Raw genomic sequence first — 26,159 nt, 5'->3', positions numbered from 1 at the left:
GACCCCTTGACGTGTTCTACAATTTGATGTCAAAGATTCATAATTGTTGTACTAACATATTTTTCAACTTCCTGGGATTTTAGACAGATACGAAAATTTTGTGGAGTTTTGTTTGGTATCAAAAAGAAAAACTAAGAAAATAGAGTTTGAGAAATTTTCGAAATTCATCAGATGCATGATAGGGTGTTAATTCAGCGTGGATTTTTCTCAAAGAAGAAAAAACAGGCGAACTGATAAAGTCACGATATGCAGAAACACATTCTCGACGATTCTACTGGAAATTTCAAACGGAGTTCGTTTTAGATGTGGGATCTGTGACAGAATCTCTGCGTATCGATCAATAGTGTGCATATTTCTGATCAGTTGTTCAACTTTAGGGAAATCCCCATGAAACCACGTTGTGAGCTTCACTGGCAGTTTTCTGCCCTTAGTACACTTCAAACAATGAATCCCGGGAAAGAATCACTGACATGTAAATAACACCGATTTGGAGTTGCAAAAATTTTTCCCTACAAAAAAGAGGATGCAAGAAGAGGACATAAAGGATAACGTTTCTGGCGTTAATCAATCCGCTTGGGATGCGCCCCCGCGATCGGTCGGAGGTTCAAATCCGCCCTAGTGCTCACCAAGCCTTTCATCCCTCCGGGGTTTTTTTTACGAGTTATGTCCATCAGAAGAGGACATAGCTCCTAAAAAAGGAAATGAGAATAGTAGTAGAATTAAATTATAGATAACTACTCCACAATAACTGTTTAAAATTAACAATTTTAAAAAATAACTAATTCAAAAAGCACTAAAAATAGACTGTGTACCTTTTCTTACAAAACTTCCAATTTCAGAAGAAATTCTGATGCGTACATAGGAAAGTAGGTTAATTTCGTCCTTCAGAAACAGAGAACACTTGTTTTCAGCTTTTAAAATCCGTCAGAAATGGAATCTGTTGAATACACGTTAAGGATTGAAATTGTGGGGAAGTGAAAAGGGCGTTTACTACTAAATTAGTGCATTAATTAGGAGAAGGAATTACGGCAAACAGTGGAATTTCTCAACGTCAATTTACCCTAATAGTAAGTGACCGGGCGTTTATACTGTGCACCTTCCAGTGCATACCACATCGATCAACGCAGTAAGTACGGTAATTGGTGCTTGGCTCAAAGCTGACAGTTATTGCAGGTAATTTACGTATTCTAAAGGAAGCAAAAGTCTGTAGAAATCCTGCGGCATTTCGTCCATATTACCCAAACCACAAAACGTCAAGATTTATAGATATAAAATAAAGATGTAAAAGGATATAGAAGATTTGTGAATAAAAATAAAGATAGAAAATACTATATAGAAAATGAGGCGTAACTGTGTGTTTAAGACAAGCTATATACACTCCACCTAATCACATTCGAGATTTCTTTAGCAAATCCCTTGGGGATCCCTTATGGATCTATGATGATACAAAATTGTTTTTCTATCCTGTATTCCATGCTAACGTATAGCACAGCTTGCTATTTTTGTTTTTTTTTTCCTATTTATTCCTCAATTTCTCCACATCAATTCCACACTCATATATACCAAAATCGAGGCAGTTCCTCGTTTAGCAAACGTTAATGTCTAGTCGCATACAATTTCTTTCGTTATAGTTGCATTTTTCTACGCATGCGTTATTTTTTTTTGCAGTTTACGGATGTATTTCGCGGACCGAACCCGTTTTATCGTCCTTACGTTGTCTGTCATCTGTCTCACATTGATCTTCTCGAACAGTATTGCACTTAATTTTACCATAATCTGTATGGACGACGTTCGATCGGACTATCAGCTTAGCCTGTCCACGAATGGCAGTGATGGTACGTGAACTTTGTGTTTTTTTAGGTGTCGTTCACGTGAACTGCCTATTTCCATGTCGTTTCACCTTATCAAACAGTCCATTTACATCAGGACTTGTTTACGTAAAAGTACAATACAGATGTAGCTGAACACGTAGGAAGATTGCAGAACACTTTCAAGCTAAGTAGCTATAGTAAGGTCAAAACGACATGAAGCACGTACGCAATTGCGTACGCGGCTTCTTTCGATGCGCTTCGGTGAAGCGTAGTGGCCAGGAGCGTAGTGGAACCTCTCTTGGCATCACCCATCGCACTCGTGGTTCATGTCGTTTTGACCCGACTATAAAGACAGGGTGTCACCAAACTGACGATGTTGGGGTCTCTTCAGAAATTGATAGGGGTAGCAGTGCAGTCCCAACAGCATCACTACGCCAATTCCCCTTACCTACCCACGAAATGGCATCCTTATGTGATCCCGTCTCCCCAACGATACAAATTGTTACGGGTAGTGCGGACATAAGCAATCAGCAACGTGTCCACACTGTCAAGTCTGGTGTGGTTGCGCTCCGAGTGGCGCTGTGGGACTCGTATCCACCTCTACGATCATATTTGACATAGCTGGGTCTCACTTCGATCGCTACCGTTTCGCCATTGAACTAGGACTCAGATCATTTTGACAAGAGGGATAATGACGCATTTGTAATGACCTGAATACAGGTGCATCCTACAAATTAAAATATACCGAAACTTTACAGCAGTAGCAACTTGTTATTTGCTCCGTGTGTGATTTTCAGAAACTCATTGGCTTGACTCCAGCACTCATGTGAATTCACTGTTCTCAGCAATTGCCATCGGCTGTCTGATAGGAACCATTCCAAGCACTTTTCTAATTCACAAACTTGGACTGTGGTAAGTTTCTTCTTTGGAGCTGGCTAAGATCTATTTGTGCTTTCGGATGTTTTTTTTTTTTTTTTTTTTTTTGAAAATATGTCATCCGAAGAAAATCTTCAATTTAAGCCCTCCAATATGACGGGTGATATTTGGCAAAATAAGCGCTGAACAGGCCTCTACCTCCATGAAGACGTCGAAAGCATCGAAGAACAAATTTTCAACAAAATTCCAACATAGAACTCTCAAGGGAACTCTGATTCCAAGAAATTATGCGGATAAAAAGCAAGGATTTTGAAGTTCTAAGAAAGAGGAAGACTCTATTTGTTACATTAGGAACTCAGGAAAAAGGAAATGTCTCCTGTATCTTATTATAGTATTTGTCTCTCACTCCATCAAAAAAAAGTGAAAGCACGTCACTCTCATGTAATATTAATCAAAAGTTTGAACATGTAGTAAACCATATCATCTGTTTGAAATCAGTTATCACAGTAGGCTTAGAAGATCTTCAACTGAGTGACCGCGATACGAATTCGATTGGGGCACAGCAAAAGGAAAGTGCAGCTTATGTCAGATCGGGTAAAGGGGTGAACTGCGGCAGACCACCCGGCTAATGATATCCGGCGGTGACGGTTGCTACAAACACAATTTTTCCAGAAATCATTCTCGATACAGTTGTGTGAGCGTTGCGTTCCAAGCGGCGCGGTTGGAATCGAGAAGAGAGCAACAGTAGCTCCACTTCTATGGCAGCAGTGAGTAGTGCCAGCGAGGGTCCCAACTCGATCCCAACCGCTGCGCTCCACCGCGCCTCTTCGAGCGCAGTTGCAACTCTGTATTCAGGTGCTTTTAACCCCACCTTCGACGCAATACTAGTCTGGATTCATTAATTCGTCAGAGATTTAAAATGTACAAGAAGAGGAGCCTCTTTGTCATCACCTCTAACTTCTAGAAGTTACATAATTGCAGCAGAACTATGGCACTTTACGGCATGGTTACAACATTCGCAACGCTTGGATTTCCGATCGCAGTGCGGGCAGGATTTGCAGCCGTTTTTGCCATGCGAATATTACAGGTATGCTAATCAACTGAACCAACGAGTGCTGCAGTCACTACTCGTTTGCTTCAGGGCATATCAACAGCACTCTCATTCCCAGCAACTGGCCTAATCCCTTCACAGTGGTCAACGCTGAAGGCTGCCGGCTCTTTCATTGCTATACTATCCTGTCATGTGCAGGTGAGTAAAATGAAATGAAACAATAAATGAATAATAGTAGATGGAATATTACCTTAATTTCCCCTGCATAACGCTGTCTGGCCTCGGCATGTAGATCTTTTGATTTTTTGATTTGAAAATGAGTTTTGTTCCTGTCGATTTTGATGTCTTTTTCGATTATGGAATTGTTCTGATGTTCATGTTTGGGTTTTTTTTCATGTTCATTTGTGCGAATTTATAAAATGAACATAATCTTTTCAATCTTTTCTTATTTGTGTAAGGCCGTGTCACGGCGTGTAACATCGGTCTTATACACGATAAATTGGGGGAATAAATATAAGCAAAATAACAGGTTCTCAAGAATTGAGATAAATTAAGTAAGTAACGACTTGAGACCGTATGACTTCTATGTATAATGATATAAGTAATATGAAACCACTTCTTATAATGAAAATCTCTAGAAAAAAAACTGGAAGAAACGGTTTTTTTTTTCAAGTTCTGCAACATCTTCACTATGCCGGTAGCAGGATTTCTTTGTGAGAGTTCGCTTGGATGGCCTTCAGTATTCTATCTGCAGGTGAACGCACCCTGTTTCAATCCACTCACCTAGAGAACTTTGAAGTTCTTTTGACATCTATTATTTCGGATGATTGCTGTGGTAGCTCGGAAGGGGTTCAGCATCCTAAGACTAGATCCATTTCAGGGCATCCTCACAGCACTAGCCTTTACCACCTTCTTTTTTTTCTATGAGGATGATCCGAGTTTGCATAGGTATCCTACAAAACTGTAACCTCTTCCACGAATAGTAATAAGATCAAACCTATCTTCCCTTTCCAGAAATGTCAGCTCAAGTGAAATCCGGAAGATCAGTTCGGGAAAGTTGGGACAGAAGAAAGAGGCTATACCTTACAGGTCTCATTTCTACTAATTCCTGCTATTTCTCTATCGATTATACAGGCAGTGGTGAGCTAATTTCTCAGTTTTTCAGAGCTATCATTACGGATCCTTGTATACTCGGCGTATGGTTATCGACAATCGGAGGCAATCTTGGATTTCAAATATTCCTTCTCTATGGTCCCACGTACATGAACAAGGTTCTTTTAGTTATACACCCGTAGTTAACTTCTTATAACATTCTGGACAATTCATTCAAAGAAAAAGTACTAAAGTAAACAGTAAAAATCTACTGCAACTCATTTGTCACATTCAATATTCCAGGTTCTCCACTTCGATGTCAAATCGACTGGATTCGCCACCGCTTTACCGTTCATCCTCTCAGCGGTAGTGAAATTCGTAGTGGGACCGATCTCAGACCGTGCCACATTCATACCGGGACGATGGCGACTCATCTTTTTTGCAGCGTTCTCGCAAGGAATGATGGCTGTTTGCATATTACTGCTTGCTTTTGTAAGTGCTACAGTAGCACACACACACATGTTATTTAAAAAGGACGACGACAAATGTCTTGAAACACTTCTTTTTAGGTCACAAGTCCTCGTCTCGGCCAAATCACCTACACCGCCGCCATTGTTTTCAGTGGCATTAATGTAGTCGGCGTCGTCAAATGTGCCCAACTGGTATTTTTAAATTATTTTGCAACAACATGTTGATCAGTTACTAATTTTTTTTTCAACTTATTTCTTCCCAAGTGTTCGGCTATTTCAAATGATAGCACTTACCGATCCTACAAATTCTGACAATGATCGGACCTTAGGCGCTGGATGGTGATCCGAAATCCCGTCCACCAATATCGCAGTGCAATTACATGTGCGGTCGCGTCAAAACGACATGAAGATGGTGCAGTTCCGTAAGTAGCGCCCGAAGCGGCGCGCCGCTGATAGCGGTTGGAATCGAGGAGGACCATTGCGGACTACATCGAGGAACGGCGTCAGGAAGGGTTCCCTCCAGAGATCCTCCTCGCTAAGCTCCGCCGCACCGCTTCGAGCGCAGCCGCTGATGCAACAGCACCGTGCTTCATTTCGTTTGGACCCCACACAACATATCTATTCGATATGGTCATTGCAAATCGTTATTATGTTGGGCACATCGATGAGGGTCAACTAGTTTGGATTAGTAATCGAAATTAATCAAAACAATCAACTATCAATTCTCACACTGCTCATATGCGGAAAATTTGAGACAACACGCCCACGACTTCTCCAAAATTTTGGATCCGACAGTTAATCGCATACTTATTTAGAATTGACAGAAATTTAAACCAGTACTCCCACGTAATTACTTCTACAGGTCCATTTTACTTCTCTTTCGAAATCGTGTTTCCTCTCTGACTTCTTTTCCTTTCTAAATTTGTGTTGAGTGTGCTCTCCATTTCGGAAATTCAGATTGAAGGAAATCTGAAATCACGGTTTATATTGCTTTCGCTATGTTAAAAAATTATGCCGGCACTAGCGATGTGGAGGAATCACAAGGCGAGCAATGACAATGAATAAGAAAATGATCGAATCGCACCAGCTAGATAACTATAACGCTGAGGTTAAATTTCAGTCGATAACTGAGAAAACGTCATGGCGACATCGAAACAAAAGATCTATGCGTATAGTAGGGTCAAAACGATATGAAGCACGTACGCAGTTGCGTACGCGGAATCTCGAGGTGTTTCGGTGGCCAGCAGCGTGATGAAACCCTTGCTGCCACCATCCATCGCTGCAGTTTGCGACTGTCCCAACTCGGTCCCAACTGCTCCACCACGTACGCAAATGCACCGCAAGCACACTTGTGGTTCATGTCGTTTTGACCCGACTATAGCAGTAATTCAAACTCCTTCGCTGGGTTGGTCCGAATAGCTTAGCTAATGTTACTTCGTTCTGTTTGTTGATTATTGTTGATTACTGTGTGTCTTTTTGATAAACAATATCAAAAAGACTTAGAATGCAGATTTTCCTTGTGTCATGCAAAGTTTTTGTCATTGGAGCTATTACTTATTAAAACTAGACCTAAGCCTAGACTTGAGGGTCAGGTTTGAGCGACTCTAACAAGGCGAGTAGGAAGGGAGTGAACCGAAGAATGTTTGGGAGAGATAGAACAAGGTCAAAGTTTACGGTTGCAGAGGTCTCTAACTCTGTCAGTACCTTCGTTTAGGTGGCACGTCAACATGTTCACTTTGTTATGACTGTGATCTCATTCCTTCTATGTATAATCATTCTTCTTATTCCGGTAGCCGTCAACATTGTTTGTCCAGACAACACTCCGGAACAAGTAAGAGTAACTGTTTTATGTATGTTTTTAGTAGCACTTAGTGCTCACTCATTTTGTTTCAGTGGTCTAATTTATTCCTCGGAATAAGTATAATCGTTGTAGTGGCGAATGCTCCGTTCGCTTTTCTGGCTAGAAGTGATCCGGCACCGTGGACGGGTAGTAAGGTAACTTCGCAAGTTTAATACGCAGCGATAGAATTGATTAAAGGCAACACCCCACGAATCTGAGGTGTTACGGATTTCAGGTGGAGTATTCGTATACGGGATACTAGATTATGAAGAAGACAGGGTGATTCCGTCCATTTCTTCCTAATTGCCGTAAAAACGGCCCGGAAGATGGGGAGCTGCACAAGGCTGGCGCGCTCCAGTCGAACTCCTTCTAGAAAATAGTGCGGCAGAACGCCTGAAGCCGTATCTTCCGGGCCGTTTTTTACGGCAATTAAGAAGAAATGGACGGAATCACCCCCCTCTCCCGCAGTCTCCCATCCCGTATACGAATACTCCACCTGAAATCCGTACCACCTCAGATTCGTGGAGTGATGTACTTGTATGTCGTGGAGTGATGTACTTGTCTAGTGTGCTTCCTCAGTGAATTTGTAAAGACTGTTGAAAGATTATTCAGATTCATGCGGTTCTACAGGAAAAAATCGATCGGAGCAAAATTGAAGATCTCACGAGTGATCCTACTCTCAAAAAAGTTAAAATTACTAACAGTTAATAAATCGTTTTTACCTCGGACAGGGGAGATCGCATTACTCGTGGAAATAGGGATAAACGAACCAAATGTTTTCCTTTTTCTTGAATGTTCTTCCCTTAATCATATCGATGTTGGATATCCATGATATGCAAATATACGCTTGATTTACTTTAAAGTAAATCATTCGCTTAATTTTAAAGATAGTAGGTTTTCTTGTTGAGATAAGTGCAGTCTCGGCAAAGATCGATTCCCGTTCCCCGTCTCATCTGTCCCACATTGTTGCGTGTCTGGATTTGACAGGCGTCATCATAGACATCTGAGCTGAGCCCTCCTGCTTACTCTTTGAAAAAAGTACGCTCACAAACAAAACACCGCTCCACAACTATTAATGACCCACAAGAGAAAAGAATTTCATGCGAATAAGATACGTTTTTGGAACCTAAGCTGACTCAATTGACTAAATAGTTTATGTACCTAACGTAACACCTATTTAAGTACTATTTCAAGCCAAAAGCCAAAACAAGACAGAAGGAATCAAAGAAGAACGTAGTGTTTCCCAAGAAATAAAATGTAATCACCCAATAGTGTCAAACAACTATCGATATCAGCAGAGAAATAGAATGAATCAAATAACACTTTGAAAAACCCTCTTGCAAGAACTTTTCAACTGTGTGGGTCCCAACGCGAACTCATATGTGTGTCGCGAGTGCTTCTTTTGGGTTACGTCTCGTACATTTTCCTCGTGGAAATGAGTAGTTGTGCAAGCGTGGTAATGAGTGTATCCCATAGATACGGATCCCTGTGAGATCCATGATAGCTTATAGCAAAGATTAGCTAACGGTAACCCCTTCCAAGGAAAGTACACGTGAATTCGACGTGAGACCGCACAATTTATTGCCTGTTGAAAAGAAGTGGAAAGTGGCGTTCCGGAAACCCAACCAATCTCACTGAGCCGCCTCTTGCAGTACGCAGCCGGCTTCCACACGTGACTGTCGCCTTCGTTTTTGCTTTTTTCCGCATTTTTTTTTTCCGGTTGCTTACTTGCTTCGAGTCCTCATTAGAATCTGGTGATGCTTATGGTTTGTTTTTTTTTGTCGCTGGACTCCCATTCGAGAAGGACAAGGTGATTTATCCCGTCGTGCCGCCACCGTAACCTCGTTTAGGCGTCAAGTAAAATGTGTGTGTCTACACATGGGATTTGGCGGCAAGATTCTGAAGAGATCGAGTCCAGCAGGCAAATGAACCGAATGCGATAACTTGGCACAGTTTAAGTGTGTTTTACTAGGTATCTTTACTCCAGGAGGATTGATTGAGAGGAGTAATCCTTGGTTCTCATTATTCTACTTTCTTTTCATTCTTTTGAAGGAAGCTCCATGGTTCGTCAAATTCTGGTATTCTTCTGTAAACGTAGTAAATTGTGTTAGCTAAGCAATTCAAGTCAATTATCATCTCAAACAAACTGGAGCTAAAACTAAAAAGAATTAAAATTCTGGAAAATAAAGTTAATGGAAGTGTGCAACTCTTTGGCATTACAGTACACGCTAAGCATCAAAGACTGTCTAAACCTTAATTTTTCGATCGCTTTTTCGAACTGAGAGCAACTAGATGTGAAAGAGTAGTTGTTCTGAGGGCAGATGCTGGATGCATTTTGAGGAGGGAACATCGTATCTACATTTCATTTATTTTGTCACTGCATACAGTTAGTCTAGAGAGTCACGACATTGCCGTTTACATTCGCCACGGAATCTCTTGTGAAACTACGGTAGCTGAATTCTTTCCTCACACCACTTATGACAAAGGTTTGGTTTTGATTTTCAGTGATTGTTCGGCGGTTATCATAAGGTTTACTTACTAACGATCTTATCACACTATGCATAGGGACTTGCAAAAGCAAGATGGTACTTGTTAATGATGTCACTCAGATCCTGCCGTATTATCTCTGTCCATACCTTTAGGGCTAGTATCAGAACAGCCAAAAATAGCACCAAAAATGTTGCACTGTGCGGATCTAGTTTTTTTTTTATCTGAATGGTTATAAAGGAGGAGAAGAGAGGGGTCTCCCTGCCCATATGACGAAGGAGTATGCCAGTGCAGCCTGATTCCATGATGTAGTTGTTGTTTTTTATAGTGTTGTAATTTTTGCTCTAATACATATGAACGTGACAAATACATATGAATGAAAAGAATCAAAAATGTTAGATCCAAAAGTCCTGAAGAGAAAAAACGGTCATTAAACGTCAGAAGATGGTTAAACATATCATAAAGGCGTAATACTACATCATTATTATATTAGTGTAAGTAATTATCCACCTTGCCGTCAAATCCCATGTGTAGGCAGACACATTTCACCTGACGCCTAAATATGGCTACGGCGGCGGCCCGGCGGGATAAATCATCTTGTTCGAGATGGAGAGGGACATAGAATTGTTTTTTTTTTCTTTTTTTGTAGCTTGGGCTACGTCCTGTTCTGTAACACAACTAGAAGGGGAGAACTCATCAAAACATTTGGACGATTCTCACACTGTGCATTCGGGCAAAACGATGTGACCTGAGGTCCAATAACGTAAGTGGTTGCACTCGATCAGTTCCGTGGACCGCCTTAGGTCCCACTGTGAGCGGAACCACTGGCGAAAATGAACCACAAGTTCTTTTGACAAGACTCCATGAGGTCCCCAAAGCTCCACTCAAAGACAGCATTCCACGAATCTGACGTGGTCAGGAAATCCGCGGGAAAAGCTAGAGAAGCAGTTATAGGTTGCAGGATCCGGGGTGTTTCCGCTCATTTCTCCCTAATCGACGTAAAGAAACGACGTGGAAGACGCCGTTATTCACGACAATTTCGGTTACAACGGGCCCCGCCACCCTTGCCACGCGCCGCATCCAAGTGCGAGTGGTCGAAGATCAGTGATGCCTTCTCACCCTATTCAAGTGTAACCAATGATTAGGCTGCTGAGGGAAGGAAACGTGCACATAGAGGAACGTTCTAACATACCTTGTAGGAGCTAAATCAGGCGATCCCACAGCGTTTCTTACGACGATCAGGGAGAGATGAGCGGAACCACCTCGAATCTCGCAATCTGCAAGTCTATCTCTAGCTTTTCCCGCGGATTTCGTCACGTCAGATTCGGGACAAGCTGCTTTTAATCGATTTACTTTCCTCTCTGTTTTGAATCTATTGTCTATTTCCGATTCAAAACGTTTAAGAGTGAAAGATGCTCACGGGGGTTGTTTCAATCATACGATTCTAGCCATCCGATGAGAATACTGTTTCTATTCCTATCACTTTCGCTTCACTGTTCTTCCTGCAATTTTCATTGACACCTCCAGTGATAGCTGTCCGATAGCACAAGATAAAATCAAAAAAAAAACACAAAACATTTGTTCTTCTACTCTCTTGCGATCACCTACAAAGTGCATTCGCTCATGTGTGTCCGCCTCCTCTTCTTCTCCTTCGACCCGCAAATCATCTACGAGTCTTTTTTGTTTGAAAACCACATAAGGAAAAACATATTTCATAGTTTCTTAGCTATAAATTCGCAAGTATTTCAAGAAATAAATTCCAAAGATTCAGGTAATGGAAATGTAAATATTAAAAAATATAGATCCAGTATTCCTTCTTCTGTGGTGCTAAAAATGGGTTGAAATGTACGTAGCGGGAATGGGCTCGGAGAAAGATACTGTGATATTATAAATAAAAAAGGATCGTTATTTGTTTGTTTTTAACATGGATTTTCATCTATGGATAGTGAAGGTGTAAACGTTGCAGGATTCCCACTTTTCCGTATAATATTCCTTACTCTGGCGTTCTTTTGGCGGACAACAATCGGCGCGAGAAAAGGGCAGTATGAGAATGATTCATGCGTCCGAAAGGTGTCGTTGGCTTACTTTTATTGTTGTATTGTTCCTCGAAACCCCTCTATTTTACTTTAGATCTGTACTTTTGCTGGTTGCGCTTAGGTCCCGCTTTTCCTGAGGCTTATTATTCAGTATTCTAAACAAATACATGTAGTATTTATCTATTATTGGAAAACACTCATTGGTGTGCCAGCTCCAATAGTATAATGGGCTTTAATATCTTTTGAGTCCTCCTTTGTATTGATTGTCTACCCATCATTTGAAATAACAAAAAAAAAGCAGGAAATTGATCTAGCCAAAATGTAAACAAGCGCAAAATCAAAGTCATTCGAAGCACTCAGAGGAAATAGAAGAGAGAAATAATGGTATAAACCAAATTCGCAACCCATGAAAATTTGCAAGGTATACTCCTTGCTAGATTAGAATTAGAATTTTTTCTTTCAGAAAAAATCTTTGATTTCAAGAAATTTGTCAGTATTGATGTGGACTTGCGCGCAATCATTGTGGAGATCAGGACAAATATTGTAATGTTTATACTAAACATATCTCTTGAGCAACAAAGCCGCTTTCACAGCTTCCCACTGCTCATTCATCCCATTTCAAATTTTGTCTTAGAAATGAAAATTCTCAGTGGACAATCCGAAAATAGATTAGTCATTATTTACCATGTACGTTCTACCGCTGAAGTTCTCTAGAAATCTTGAAACTCTCTGTAGAGAACAGTCTCTGTCATTTTTTTTCGTCTGCTTTTCATGAACATCACATTATTGAATTTAGAGAAGTCTTTGCAAGGTATTTTTGATTTCCCGCAATAATTCGTTGTTGCCAGAATAGGTACCGAAATTTGCGATATTCATAAAAATTCCGCTCAAAGTACCGATCAATGCCCTTTATTGAAATCATGGGCTTGCGTGTGCATTTATATTCCCCAGCGATCAATCAATTCTCCATTCATCAGTAAGAAATTCATTCAAATTCTGTGCTCCTAATAAAAACTAGGATTGAACTTAAACGGTTCCGAACGGAACCTCTCATAGGTGTTGTTGTTGGACCGGAACCGATATCAGAGATCAGAATAGAAACGATAAACCTCTCGAATCGAAGACAATCCATCAAAACATCCTATACAGCATATGACGAGCATAAATTACCCTCTACAGCACAGTGAGTCTCGATCAGATCCCATAACCACTTGCTATTGTCTGAATTTAAAAGAATAGGAAACGAAAAAAGATTATTATGAGAAAGATATGAAGTTTTGAAGAATTTGCAGTACAAAGCGTTCAATCAGGCCACTGCGACGAGTCCGCGACAAACATGAGCAGTGGGCTCTGGCTGTATGGCGCGCATTGTGCTGATAGGCTCCGTTCAGCGACCGTGCGCAGCATCTCCGCATCGTGCGTCGCGTCAGCCCGGCTGAACACGTGCTATGCGATCGTATGTGATGTGATATCTTTCTCGATTTCGCCCCGTTCTTTTGTACCGTATAATTACTGCCGACTGTGATGACTCGTCTTCAAACTCAATTCTATAATAGCTGCCATAACTCGTGGTAATCGTTAGATGGCAATAACCTCCTCCCAATACTAATCCCTCTTTAGGACACGCGCACTTGACGGAAACACGCAAGATTGATCGCGTGCGAGGAGCCCCTGAAACAATACGAATTTTCTTCTTCAGCGCGCTCTTCACGAACGATTTCACAAATGTTCGCCGCCTTTTCCACACTTCTCTCCTACTTACTTATCATTTGATCTTTTGATTGATTCCTGATTCCTTCTATTCATTTCCTCCTTTGATGTTTTCTCTCTAGAATCAGGTATTCAGATAAAGTTCTAAACTTTCTTTTCTTTCTCTCTTTCCCGTACCCATAAATGCTTCTTTTAAAATTCGCTAAGATTCGGCAAAATTGTCAAGAGGTGAAGATCTGTAAAGCCTTACAGTTTTGCAAGAAATATTAGTATACAGAATACAATAAATCAAGTACTACAATAAATCCTTCAGTAACCTCTCGTATTGCATTTCAACGAAATGCAAAAAAGAAAGAGATAAACTTTGTGGAGGTGGGTAGCGACATGTTTACGACACGACCTTGCAATTCTGCAAGCTTTCGATGAAATATGAACTGTTCGGGACTCTCTTTATGTGGCTAGATTCACCTGTATGTCAATTAGTGTAGCTTGTAACTAAACGTTTCAATCACATATGTATTTGACAGTTTTTATTTAGAGCTCCACAAGTAGAATAGCACAAGCCAAATACAAAAAAAAAACAGAAAACTTAATCTTGACTCCGAAAAGAACCTCTTTTCAATCAGATTTTAGCATTATGAAAAGCGTCAAGAACTTCACAAATCTATTTCACAAGCTAGACTCAAAAATACGCTATGTAAGAAGATAATTGGCTGAGAACCAATTATTCCTCTAATTTTAATTCTCCAATTATTCCTAATTCAACCTCTAGTCATTTTTTTCCAAATTAAATTTGTGTGACGAAAGAAACGAAAAACCAGAGCTTCATGCAGCAGAATTCTTCTCAAAAAAAAAAGTTTTGCAAGGTTACTGTATATTAAATACATAAACAGTATGCACTAGGACGGGTGTTACGCAGCTGGTCGGTGGCGTGGCTGCGACCACCACGATCGGTGGTTCGAAATCTCCTTTGGACCTAACAAGTCGTTCATCCCTCTAGTGTCGATAAATTGGTCTCAGGTTCGTCCAGAAGGAATAAGAACACTGCCTTGTTCCATCGCTCCAAGTTTGAAGCGAATTTGAAGGAAGGCATTTCTCCATTTATGTTCTATGATCTATACAAAAAGGATGGTTTTTCGAAAAACAAAAAAAAAACCAGAAAAGTTAGAAAACGTAATCTAATGAAGCAACATCAAGTCTTACCTTTAGATAAAATTTGGAACCATTTTACTTTTAGAGTCGATTACTATTCAGGATAGACCCACTTCTCAGCCAATACCGACAGCATTAATAGCATTTTCTTGGTTAGGTTAGTAGCATAATAAGAAAGAAGCACTGAGAATGATGTCAATGTCAATTTTTAATGGATTATGTGCAATGAGTATGCGTTTTAAAGTAAACATATAGAAATAAATATATTTTAAAGAAAGAGAAGAATGTCAATAAAGTTGTAACAACAACACCCTCAGATCTAAAACTAACTCATAATCTTTGCGAGATTCGTGTAAGAACTCTTTTAAATAGACAGAATAGCGTGACAAACAAATTAAAAGGTTTAAGAACGAGTAGGGACAGGCGTTATAAATATACAATATTTGATGATACGAACTCTAACCAGTTATTTTCAACACCTTTTGCCCAAAGAATAGGATTTTCACACGAATCGCACTATTTTTCCGATAATTACAACATCTCCGCTCTACGACAAACTACGCTCATGAACGAACAGCAACTCTCGTCCTCAAATTCCTCGAGTGATTCGAGCGCTGCTTTTTCCTGTCATGTTCAAGCGCGTCGGCAACGAAATAACTCTGAATTCGACATTTCATATCGGCACCTCTATCACTCTGCGCTTTCTACTTTTTCCTTGTCCAAAGTCTATAGGTAAATATTCAAGTGGAAAGATTTCTTTGCTCAGTCGATCATTTGCATAGTTAAATGCACTTTTCCTATTAAATACTTTTTCTAGATGTACTTCTCCGATCGTACCCGTTACCTCATCCTAACACTGTCGGTCGTTTGCCTTACATTGATCTTCTCGAACAGTATTGCACTCAACTTTACCATAATCTGCATGAACGACGTTCGATCGGACTTTCACCGCAGTTTGTCAACGAATGCCAGTCACGGTTCGTTTGTGTTATTCACGTGAACGGGGGGTTTTAAGAGCGATGCACCCAACTTTGCAATGCAAATTTGAACAACTATTTCTTCGCATGAAAGTGCAGGCGAAGGCAAACACGGATAGAACGAGTACAGCTCACTTCCTGCAATCGTCTCTACTTATGTTTATTCGAGCGACCGCCGTGCGTCCACAGATCCCCGCACACTTTCTCTGCCTAACACGCTCTTTTCCACACTCTTAACTATTGGAAGGGTTTAACACAAAAAATGGTGAAATTTTACAGAAATAACGAGTTTCTCTAAATTTGCATGCGAATCATCAAAGAATTTTTCATGTTTTGTTAATTTTTTGGCTTCAAACAATTGAAAGAGGGTAGTTTACCGCTGTTTTTGAAGACAGCAAACGGTAATTCAGGGACAAAAAGGAATAAGCACGTCTAATCTACACACTCATCTAGCCAGACACCATCACTGCGATAGGCTATTCATCACGATTGACCCACAGCTCTCAAAAGAATGATTTGCCCACGGGTTACAGTATTATTGAATCGCTCCATATCGGAGTCGCTACGATATAGGTGTTGAAAACTGTCGAGAGTTTTGATCTAGTCACCGCAGCCATAATTTTCAGAACAACACTGGCTTGATTCAAGCACTCATGTCAATTCGCTGTTCTCAGCAGTTGCCATTGGGACTTTGATAGGCACGATTCCAAGCACTTTTCTCATCCATAAAATTGGATTTTGGTGAGTTTTTTCTCAGTTCTATGAGTCTATTGTTTAAATTCCTTCGACTTTACTATTTTTCTGTAATTCGTAAAGGAAGCTCTAAAACTTGATAACTTATGGTAGGGTCAAAATGATATGAAGCGCGGCTCAGCTGTGTAAGGGGCTGCGCTCGGAACGGTGCGGTGGAGCGTAGTGGTAAGGAAAAAAACGGGGACGTTTGTTAGCGCCATTGTTCGCTACATTTCGCGATCGTCCCATTCCAGAAGCTGCCTTCATCGTGCCGCTTCGAGAACAGCGCTTACGCAACTGCATCGTGCTTCATGTCGTTTTGACCCTACAATATTCATTCGGAATTGGAAATGTGAAGGTCACAGGTTTGGGGACAATATCCATTAGGATTCTTGCATTATTTTTCGATAGAGATATATAGAGGAGGAAATAGTACTGCACACACATTTGTAGACAGGCAGTTCGTGCCTCCGTTGATTCACGAATCAGTCATTTGATATCCAGGCGTATAAGTGGAGTGATTTCCCAACGTACCTCTGCGACCATTAAATGCATCACCCCACGAATCTGAGGTGGTGCAGATTTCAGGTGGAGTATTCGTATACGGGATGAGACACTACACTACACCCCTCTCTATAGTTTCCCGTCCCGTATACGAATACTCCACCCGAAATCTGTACCACCTCAGATTCGTGGGGTGATGCCTTCAACGGTTAGGCGAAACACAAATACGGCTTCATTAATTTCCTAATTGAAAATGCAACACAAGTGCAAGTTTTTCGACTTTGGCCACGAAGGCAATTGCAAGGGGCCAACCGTTGACCAACAGCGAGGACTCTTTATCTGTACAACTGGAACACTCTCCGAAAAGAATCACTAGTCGTCTGAACGAAAACCCATTCAATTTAGAAGTTCAGTGATACACAGCGAGAAACCTAAATGGTCTCCATAGCGGGGACTCATTTGAAGAATTAGTGTAGCGAGGCATAGTCGCATCAGAACGGTCTGAAGCTCGGTGCAGTTGCGTGAACGGTCGCACATGACGTGGCAGGGTTCGAACGCTTCGGGCGCGCAACTGTACCAAGGTCGTTTTGACCCGACTAAAACATCAAATGGCTCTACCACGAAATATTTCGAATTATTTCATTTTGGCAAGCCATCACTAGCAAATGGATGGACAGAATTCCTTTGGAGACCAAACCGTGATGGTCCCACGTCGATTCGAACCCCCATCTCCACCACGCCGTTCTTTTCCTTCATTTTTCTTTACATTTGAACACTACATGATTGCAGCAAGACTATGACGCTATATGGAGCGGCTACAACGTTGGCGACGCTAGGATTTCCACTTGCAGTGAAAACAGGATTCGTGGCGGTGTTTATTATGAGAATACTACAGGTACAGCATAGACAGTACTACAAACAACAACGGACTATTTGCTATCGTTTCTTTAAGGGGATCGCAACATCACTGTCTTTCCCCGCAACCGGTGTGATACCAGCACAATGGTCGACGGTGAAGTCAACTGGGACCTTTATGGCCATCATATCTTGTGCTTTGCAGGTAACGCAAAATTCAGGGCCACTCAAAATGTCTACGCAGCTTGCATTTAATTCCAGTACAGAATGAAGCAAACCGTGAAAAACAAAAATAAATATGTTGCAAGCAGTCCTTTAGTTCTGCAACATCTTCACAATGCCGGTATCGGGTTTTCTATGCGAGAGCTCACTCGGCTGGCCCTCTGTGTTCTACCTGCAGGTAATCCCGATTAGACCTTTGGAATGTTCTAACCTCAGACTCAGTGTGCATATTAACCTAAAATTTAAGATTTGGAGATCGTTGTAGATACCTCCGAAACCTTTGAACTAGCCCACTTGTAACTTTTCAGTTCTGCCTCTTTTCAGCTCTTTTTTGTAGGGTGTGCTGTCAGCTATAGCCTTTACCACCTTCTTCTTCTTCTATAAGGACGATCCAAGTAAACACAGGTACTGCGCCACGCGGAGTGTCTTTCGTGATTAGATCCACCAATTCCAATGTCCCTATATATTTGATCTCAAATCATGACATTACTTCAAAATCTTTAGAAACTATACGCGAGTTTGTATTGCCGTCATTTTTGAATCGTCCGTTTCCATCGATATTTTGACGTATTTATTTCTCATCATCTGAATATATAGAGCCGATTTCTCGCAGCCCATGCCTATTTTCGCTTTGGTCTTCGTATTCTTTTGCAGAGCGCTCCTACGAAAAAAGTTTCTGAGACCAAACATTATGATCGTTTTCTTCTTCTTCGGTGAGAAGTCAAGCTAGTAGACCTCTGTATAATACTAACCTTACTGTCCCAGAAATGTCAGCCCAGTGGAACTTCAAAAAATCAGCTTGGGTAAGCAGGGTCAAAAGAAGGAGGCCATTCCCTTCAGGTACTACGACATGTATTCTTCCTATTCCTCGAGCATTTTCAGGAAATTGCGGATTCATTTTACAATTCCTTCCATTTAGGGCTATCATTACGGATCCGTGTATACTCGGCGTTTGGTTGGCGGCGAGTGGAGGCAATCTTGGGTTCCAAGTATTCCTTATTTATGGTCCTACTTATATTAATAAGGTACTTCAGTTGCACGCCTATGTACAAGGAGAGTTTATCACCAGCTTTTAACATGGAATATGAGCAACTCAGCCAACGAAAAGGCGCATACATCGACTGAAACTCGCTCGGCTTACTCAACATTCCAGGTTCTCCACTTCAATGTCAAATCAACCGGATTCGCCACCGCCCTGCCGTTCATTCTCTCGGCAGCAGTAAAATTCGTAGTGGGGCCAATTTCGGATCGAGCTACATTCGTATCGGGACGATGGCGGCTAATTTTTTTCGCCGCTTTGTCGCAGGGAACGATGGCTCTGTGTATATTTCTACTTTCTGTCGTAAGTTCACCAGTAATCCGTCAAAGGCCTCGAGACAGATGTGATTAGTGCACGGAAACGTTTTTCAGGTTACAAACCCTCGTGTGGCTCAAGTCGCCTATACTACGGCCATAGTGTTCAGCGGTATTAACATCGTCGGCGCCATTAAATCTGCACAATTGGTGATTTTTTTTCGTTCCGCCCTTTACAAGTCCTCAACTAATCGATTAATTCAAAAAATTCAGAAATCCGGAAGGATGACGTCAGTGACTTGATATGTTATTTTGTCGTATATCCAAAATACATAATAAAAACAAGATAGATGCTAAAATTTAAGAGAACGTAGACCGTTCCACCTCTTTCAAACATCAAAGACTACAGCAGGAATCACCTTCCTGCCTCCGATTTGTTTATCCAGTCTCCTGAAATTGAATAACCCCGTTGGCATTGTATAGTCTTAGCAAAAACCTTTTTCATTGACTATCTCGTTTTGGGGTTAAGAGTTAAACTTCTTGTGTGTAGGAATTCCGCTGTACTCCGCGTCACTTGAAGTGCATGATTAGCGTTCTCTGTAATGAGAACATATTCATATGTTACTAAAGAAAAATCTAAAAAAAAACCCAAAATCCGACTGGGAAGAATGCCAATCATGCTGTGCAATCACACGAAAAAAGTGTGGAAGAAATTCAGTTGCTACAGGATGAAGTCATTATGGAGACTCTTAGGCAGCAGAGGAAGCTATAAAACTAGCTATAAAGGAGTGTCGCAGGTCTTCAACGACGAAGAACCCTAATCATACACAACTTACGCGAGGAAGTGAGGCAAAAATCATCTCCTTCTAACAAAATCTTAGTGGTGCCTTAGGACGAAACAAACGACAAGGCTTATGAAAAAAAAGACTCTGATATGACGGGGTAATAATGAAAGAAGAAAAAAACTACTAAAAACAGAAAAAAAATTGCCTCGCCGTACCTGTCAGAGACGATACAGTGCTCGTTTACTCAACATCTACGTCGATTGTATTTGGGAAAAGCCCATAACCCACGGCGTGTCAGAAACAGCGATATTGCCATATTTTAACATGATTAATGAATGAAAGAAAACGGAACGACATAAGGACAGATGGACTAAGGGAGGACAAAACATGTGACTACAGTACGATTTCCTGAGATTTCATATTGGTCGCCTTTATTACTAATTTAGGTTTCACGTCAATATGCGCATTTCGTTATGGCTGTGATTGCTTTTCTTCTTTGTCTCATCATTTTTCTTGTGCCGGTAGCTGTCAATGTTGTTTGCCCAGACAACACACCAGAACAAGTATGTTTTTTTTCTTTTATAGTGCTCATCATTTCACCAATTTTGCTTCAGTGGTCTAATTTATTTCTTGGAGTAAGTATACTCGTAGTTGTGGCAAACATCCCATTTTTGTTTGTGGCTAGTAACGATCCGGCACCATGGACTGGTAACAAAGTAGGTCCACACAGTCGGCACTTCACTTTGCACTGAAGTGCCTTTTGCGATTGCTTGCCTTCAGGTGCACGGGGCTCCAGCGGAGAAAGTTGATAGTGCTGAAATTGAAGATCTCCGGAAAGATTCTACTAGTAGTGATCCATCGTCATGGACTGATAGTAAAGTAGAGTAACTTCACTTTGCATGGAAGTATTTCTTAACAAAATTTGTGATGACTGTCTTTAGACGCATCCGGTCCCACCACTCAAGCTTGATGGAGTCGAAGTCGAAGATCTACAGAGAGATTCTACTCAACAAAGCTAACAATAGTCAATAAAGTGTTTAGCTCGTCTCTGACATGAGATTGCACTTTTCTTTCGTAGACTCATGTTCGGAGCAGGAACGCTTAAGAGCCGTATTTACCAACTCTTCTTTGGACGCAATAAGTAATTTTCGAACGAGATGCGCAAGATTTAGATCCTCTGCAGTTATTATTCCCTTTAGGAAATAGGATTTCATCCAAGAACTACAGACAGGTCATACTGAACTGGTTTGATGCAATTGCGTAAGTAACTACGCTCAAGGTGGGTCCCTCGCTTGCTCCAGTCGGATTCGCTCATCTCTGCAGCCCAACTGAAGCAAGCGAGAGTAGCACTCCCAGAGCAATTGCTCCGTAACTGCACCACGATTCTGTGTGTTGTGACCTGACCGTAATTAGCGTATCCAAAGCAGTCCGAGTCGGGGAGTGGGAGTAGCCGAAGTGACCAAAATTGGTATCGAACCAATAAAATGAATCAGGCTTACGTTGAATAATCAAAGATTATCTGGAACTTTCCTTTAAAAAAGGAAATAGAAGTAGCCCGAATTCAATCCTACGAAATTTTTCCAGCCGAATTCTACGCCGCTTTAGCGAGGTTGAGCCATAAATAACTTCCGCCCAGGTACATTGTACCTATCGTTATTATTTGTTATCGCTGCACACGCGAAACTTCAGTTGGTCTTCTGGGAGCAGTCTAGTGTTGCGCACGTTACGTTTAATTTTTTTCCTCACATTGAAACAGAAAATCAAAAATTGCACTTTATCCTTTATCCTTAATAAAGTAATAATCGTCGCCGTGTGATTCCTTGGAATTCCAAAAAGGTAACAGTGCTGCGGCAACGGCTCAAAGAATATGCATTGTGTATGGATGAAAGAGTGATAACCAATCGGGCGGTTAGAAATTAGTTTGTTAAATTTTGTTCTGGAGACGTGATCTTGAAAGACGAACCAGGGGAGTCGCACACCAGACTTCGGTGATGATATTTTGAAGTCAATTAAGGATAAAAGATAAGGTGCACGGCGTTGTTCATACCCTATACGTTCGACTCCAGCTCAGCCTTCGTATGAGGTTTATGAACACGCGCATAGCCGTACCATTAATTGCGAGCCTAGCCGATGTATCAAGTCAGTGTTTTTCTCCTCCTAGACAATTCTGATCCCAATCTATCGACACCGAAGGGATGATAGGCTTGGTTGGCGCTAGGGTGGTTTCGAACCTCTACCGATCCTGCAGCTACAACGAAACTTACCGACAGCGCTACACCGTCACTTTCTAAGTTAATATTGAAGCAATATCCACGTATCCAAACAATGAGCTGACAGAGAAGCTCAATACGCCACAATCAACTGTTTCCCTCCACCTAGAGAAATCTCCGAAAAACAAAACAAAAGTTATTATGATTCAAGAAATAATAATATAAGAAATACTCCATCGTATCCCTTAACCCTCGTCTTCCCCTTTTCTTTTCACACTGGATAAAACTAGTCCAAATCGGTGTAAACAAAATAAAATTGAGCTGAACATGATATTGCTAAGTGTCTGACGTCAGCTTTTTATTTTATAAGATGATCTTTAGACGAAAGTCTCGCGAATGAACAACAAGATACCAGCTTGACCCGCCATTTCCAAATCACGATGCTGCGAATTAGTTGAACCCCCGCACCCGAACTATTTCATATTCCTGTCCTCCTTCAGAATTTTGTTTGAAAATATCAAGTTATCTAAGACCATGAACATCAAACAAATTAGTAGTAAATTCTCGTCGCATTTTTCTAAGGCAAATACTCCTTTCCGCCTAAAAAATCGAAATCATAGGCGAAGTAACGATTTTGCCACAACCTCTTTCCATTAAAATTCAGTCGGTTACCGATAAATAAATAAAAACACGACATTATGAAAACACTCTAGTTTGTTTACCCAAAATCTCTTTCTCACCTTCTTATGAAATCTTCCGAAACAATGGACATTTTCCATAAGAAGTCTTTATATGAAATAATTTACAATTCAAATATTACGCACATATATAGTTTGAAGACACCACCGAGTATATACATTAATTATTTCACGACCACGTACTAGCACGGTTAGGAAAATCACAGCTTTCAGTTTTGGGAATTTCGGACTAAAGGATGACATTTACAAAAACGTACGTAGTAGGCACATAAAAAAGATTCAAAAACAGCTTCATTACTACCCGCAACCGGGCGGAGAGTTAAAGCGTTTGAAGGCGATTACGCTTCACGCCCATAAAACTTAGTGAAACTCATGGTAAGGGTCACGTCAACACGTCAACTGGAATTTAGTGGAGGAGGAAAATACTTTTAGAAAGAGCCAAAGGAGTACTGCTATTAACGCTGCACAAACTGGAGTATGCATTCCTACGGTACATAACAGCACTGAGAGAACCCCATGTCGGTAAACTAAGCGAATAATATTTCCTATACTTTCGCCCTAAGAGTTTGTCATTATCATCCAACTGACAACGAAATAGAAGAGGAAAATAGGATACACAACAAGAAATCGCTTCTTCTCCGGTTGGCATCCGGCCAAAAAGCCCATAGCAGCTATAACACACACGAATAAAAAGTTGATAACAGTATTTCGGATGCAAATTCTAAGCATAACGAAATCGAAAAAAAATCAAGACCTAGGACTCACCAAAAGTGGACCAACAGAAGCCAACAGTGGAAATAGCGAGTCGGAGAAGGAATAACTTCCCATGTAGCAGAATCGAACAGATGACAGCTGCGACAAGGGGAGGCAGCAGGCAGTATCCGATCACACACAGCGATTGGAAGAATGAACTATAAATTGAAAGAGATTTATAGTTTATTCTTGTTACTATGCATCTTTTTATGCAAGAAACTTATCATTAGATAATAAAAATCGACAGAAACGTATGTCATATGTCTCATTTTCTGCTTCTGCTCCAAGCAGACGGAAAAATGATTACTTACAGTGGCTAACAATTTTTCTGAAAGAACATAAACTCACATCTGCCCGCCGAGCAGTTTTATATTCAGAGTGACAACGACTGATCCGAAAAAAGTTATTGCGAAGACTTGAGTAAACTGCGGAGCAGAACCATCGGGATGGTTATGTTGGAGTAATCTTAACAGTTCAATCTGACTTTACAAGCTGTATGGAATGTTACAAATATCGCAAACACACCATGAATTTTGAAACAAAAAGAGGAAGAAACGTCTAATACTTCAAAATACTTACAAGGATAACCCAACACAAATAAAAAGTGGGCCCCACAGATCCCAATCTCTAAGCAATTGTTGTCGATCTGGAGTCGGGAAAATGACATGACCAAATTTCAATCCAATGGTACGTAAATCACGTTTCTGAACAAAAATCAAAACAGGTGATATGAAAAATGATGCAGTTATGAAGGGTTGTAAGCAAACCAGAACAAAATACGAGATATGCAGCACAATTCCAATGATTGCAGTTAGGAGAATAAATGATGGAAATGGAATAATAAAAATAAATAAATAAATAAAATGAACAACTTTAAAGATGAGGCGCACTCACCACTGTATCCCAGACGGGTTCATCAAGCGTGTCAAGATCGTCATTCAAACCAACTTCTTGCATGGGACGTGACCTAGAAGGGCCTCCCATGCCAGCAATGTTCCCGGATAGCTCAGCAGGAGTATGTCGTGAAGCATGTTCCTTGGCAGCAATCTCCTGCTCTAACTGAATCGAAACAAACGAGTCGCTTACGTGAGCGTCAAACATCAAAATGATGAGTACTATTAGAAAACTACAAACTTACAATATCAATATCAACAGCAGCGTTACCAAAAGATGTCATTATCAACGGTTTAACCTGGAAAAAAAAACGGTGGAAGAGTAGTTAAATTCGACAGGAAACCAAGCAACTATTGCATAACGAAACAGCGCGAGAAGCAGATGCAACTACACTTACATACCCAATTTCGAAACACATTATGTTGTATGTACTCATGAATACATAATGTAGTGAGTTTTCTCTGCCTACAGCTTTCCAATTAACTAACATTCGATGAAGAAATGTGAAGGCAGATGCATTTATGGGACGAAGCGATGGAATGAAGAAACAAACAATTCCTAGAAAATGATTTAACAATAAGATCTTTAAGAACATTAAGGATGACACTTCACTCCTTCATTACGACACTTTCTATAACACATTTAAAACAAAACTTTAATTGTTCCCAGTAGAAATTTCCAAACGATGTGATCCGTCATTCTTTTAATGCACTAATTCTTCTAGCCTAAGCAATTAACTAGTGTTTTTATGCATTACAGAACCTATCTAATTTCATTGTTTTCTTCAGGGTTTGCGATCAAACTGTTGTCCACAATTATACACACTAACTACCATAGCTACTACTGACTACAAGTTAACCTAACAGAGAAAAAGGGATTGGAAATGTTTTAAAAATTATTATTACTTCTGCCTATTTTCTAGCAAATATCTCCTAAGAAAATCACAAGGTATATGGATTGTTATTGTTGAATTTAACACCCCTCTAAAATGACAAAAGTTTAAAGATAACGTACGGAGAAATGTCAGATCCGGGCCATAATCCAGTCGCAAAAAATACAGGCCTTTTGCTAAATCACACCAAGAATACGAAAAACGCACTTCTAAAGAAAAGTGGAAGGTAAAACCACTGTTTTCCCGGTTCTTCATTGCCCGTACCACTTCAGCTTCGTGGGGTGATGCCTTTAAAAATATGTTGCCCGAACAACAATCTCGTAAACATTTGATATTTATAAACATGGAAATGGAAGCGTCCCAGTCCAATGTCTGGAGGGCAGTTGAAAAACAAGGGCAATCAGTGCGGAAAGACGCACATTTAAAGTTACGTTTCCTTGCCATTCACATCTCCTCCTACGATGTTTTATGCCAAGCTCCAAACTCCAGCATTTGATTACCCTACGAAACCGCGCTAATGTGAACCATTCAGCCAAAAGGGAAAGGATAGGATGGGCTACTTTTTATGATCGAAATTTGATGGTATCAAAGGAAAGATAAAAAGGGTTATACTATAATAGTAATATCAGCCTTAATATAACGAATGCATACGTTGCTTCCAATCAATTTAATTTAATAAGACTAACAATACAGCTTGATATTTCTTAAGTGAGTTTTTTCTTAAGCGCTACCATAACTAGTGAGCATGTTATTGTGGTCTAAAAATACTACTGATTTCAGTACTATATACTCAGTAGTAAGTGCTATACATGAAACTTT

General features: G+C 40.5%; 2 protein-coding genes across 5 annotated transcripts; one reads left to right on the top strand and one right to left on the bottom strand.

Annotated features, from left to right (window-relative positions):
- Positions 1-1,675: 1,675 nt before the first annotated feature.
- Positions 1,676-20,912, top strand: RB195_005509 (uncharacterized protein; the record flags this gene model as incomplete). 3 transcript variants are annotated; one of them, XM_064178050.1, is made up of 29 exons in its annotated part: positions 1,781-1,835; positions 2,609-2,723; positions 3,669-3,774; positions 3,829-3,936; positions 4,412-4,492; positions 4,619-4,686; positions 4,753-4,827; positions 4,904-5,009; positions 5,134-5,322; positions 5,400-5,492; positions 7,015-7,131; positions 7,194-7,295; positions 7,753-7,807; positions 9,537-9,626; positions 11,594-11,697; positions 15,343-15,502; positions 16,129-16,243; positions 17,528-17,633; positions 17,691-17,798; positions 17,913-17,993; positions 18,153-18,220; positions 18,581-18,655; positions 18,735-18,840; positions 18,969-19,157; positions 19,226-19,318; positions 20,340-20,456; positions 20,508-20,609; positions 20,674-20,772; positions 20,835-20,912. In XM_064178050.1, 29 exons carry the CDS (start codon positions 1,781-1,783, stop codon positions 20,910-20,912), a joined length of 2,961 nt encoding a protein of 986 aa, XP_064035134.1. The 3 variants fall into 3 exon arrangements, with proteins under 3 accessions (XP_064035136.1, XP_064035134.1, XP_064035135.1); XM_064178048.1 differs by lacking the exons at positions 1,781-1,835; positions 2,609-2,723; positions 3,669-3,774; ... (10 more) ...; positions 9,537-9,626; positions 11,594-11,697; XM_064178049.1 differs by lacking the exons at positions 9,537-9,626; positions 11,594-11,697; positions 15,343-15,502; ... (11 more) ...; positions 20,674-20,772; positions 20,835-20,912 and having other exon boundaries at positions 1,676-1,835; positions 7,753-7,848.
- A 2,447-nt stretch (positions 20,913-23,359) lies between these two features.
- RB195_005508 (uncharacterized protein) lies at positions 23,360-25,784 on the bottom strand (the record flags this gene model as incomplete). Of its 2 annotated transcripts, XM_064178047.1 has the most annotated exons (9): positions 23,360-23,472; positions 23,567-23,712; positions 23,903-24,019; positions 24,134-24,258; positions 24,449-24,613; positions 24,693-24,746; positions 24,937-25,031; positions 25,463-25,516; positions 25,760-25,784. In XM_064178047.1, 9 exons carry the CDS (start codon positions 25,782-25,784, stop codon positions 23,360-23,362), a joined length of 894 nt encoding a protein of 297 aa, XP_064035132.1. The 2 variants fall into 2 exon arrangements, with proteins under 2 accessions (XP_064035132.1, XP_064035133.1); XM_064178046.1 differs by lacking the exons at positions 24,937-25,031; positions 25,463-25,516; positions 25,760-25,784 and adding an exon at positions 24,846-24,866.
- Positions 25,785-26,159: the final 375 nt, after the last annotated feature.

The sequence above is a fragment of the Necator americanus genome, chromosome I, assembly GCF_031761385.1.
Source record: "Necator americanus strain Aroian chromosome I, whole genome shotgun sequence".
NCBI lineage: Eukaryota > Metazoa > Nematoda > Chromadorea > Rhabditida > Ancylostomatidae > Necator > Necator americanus.
Note: the sequence above shows the minus strand (reverse complement) of the source record. Positions and strands in the feature narration are given on the sequence as shown.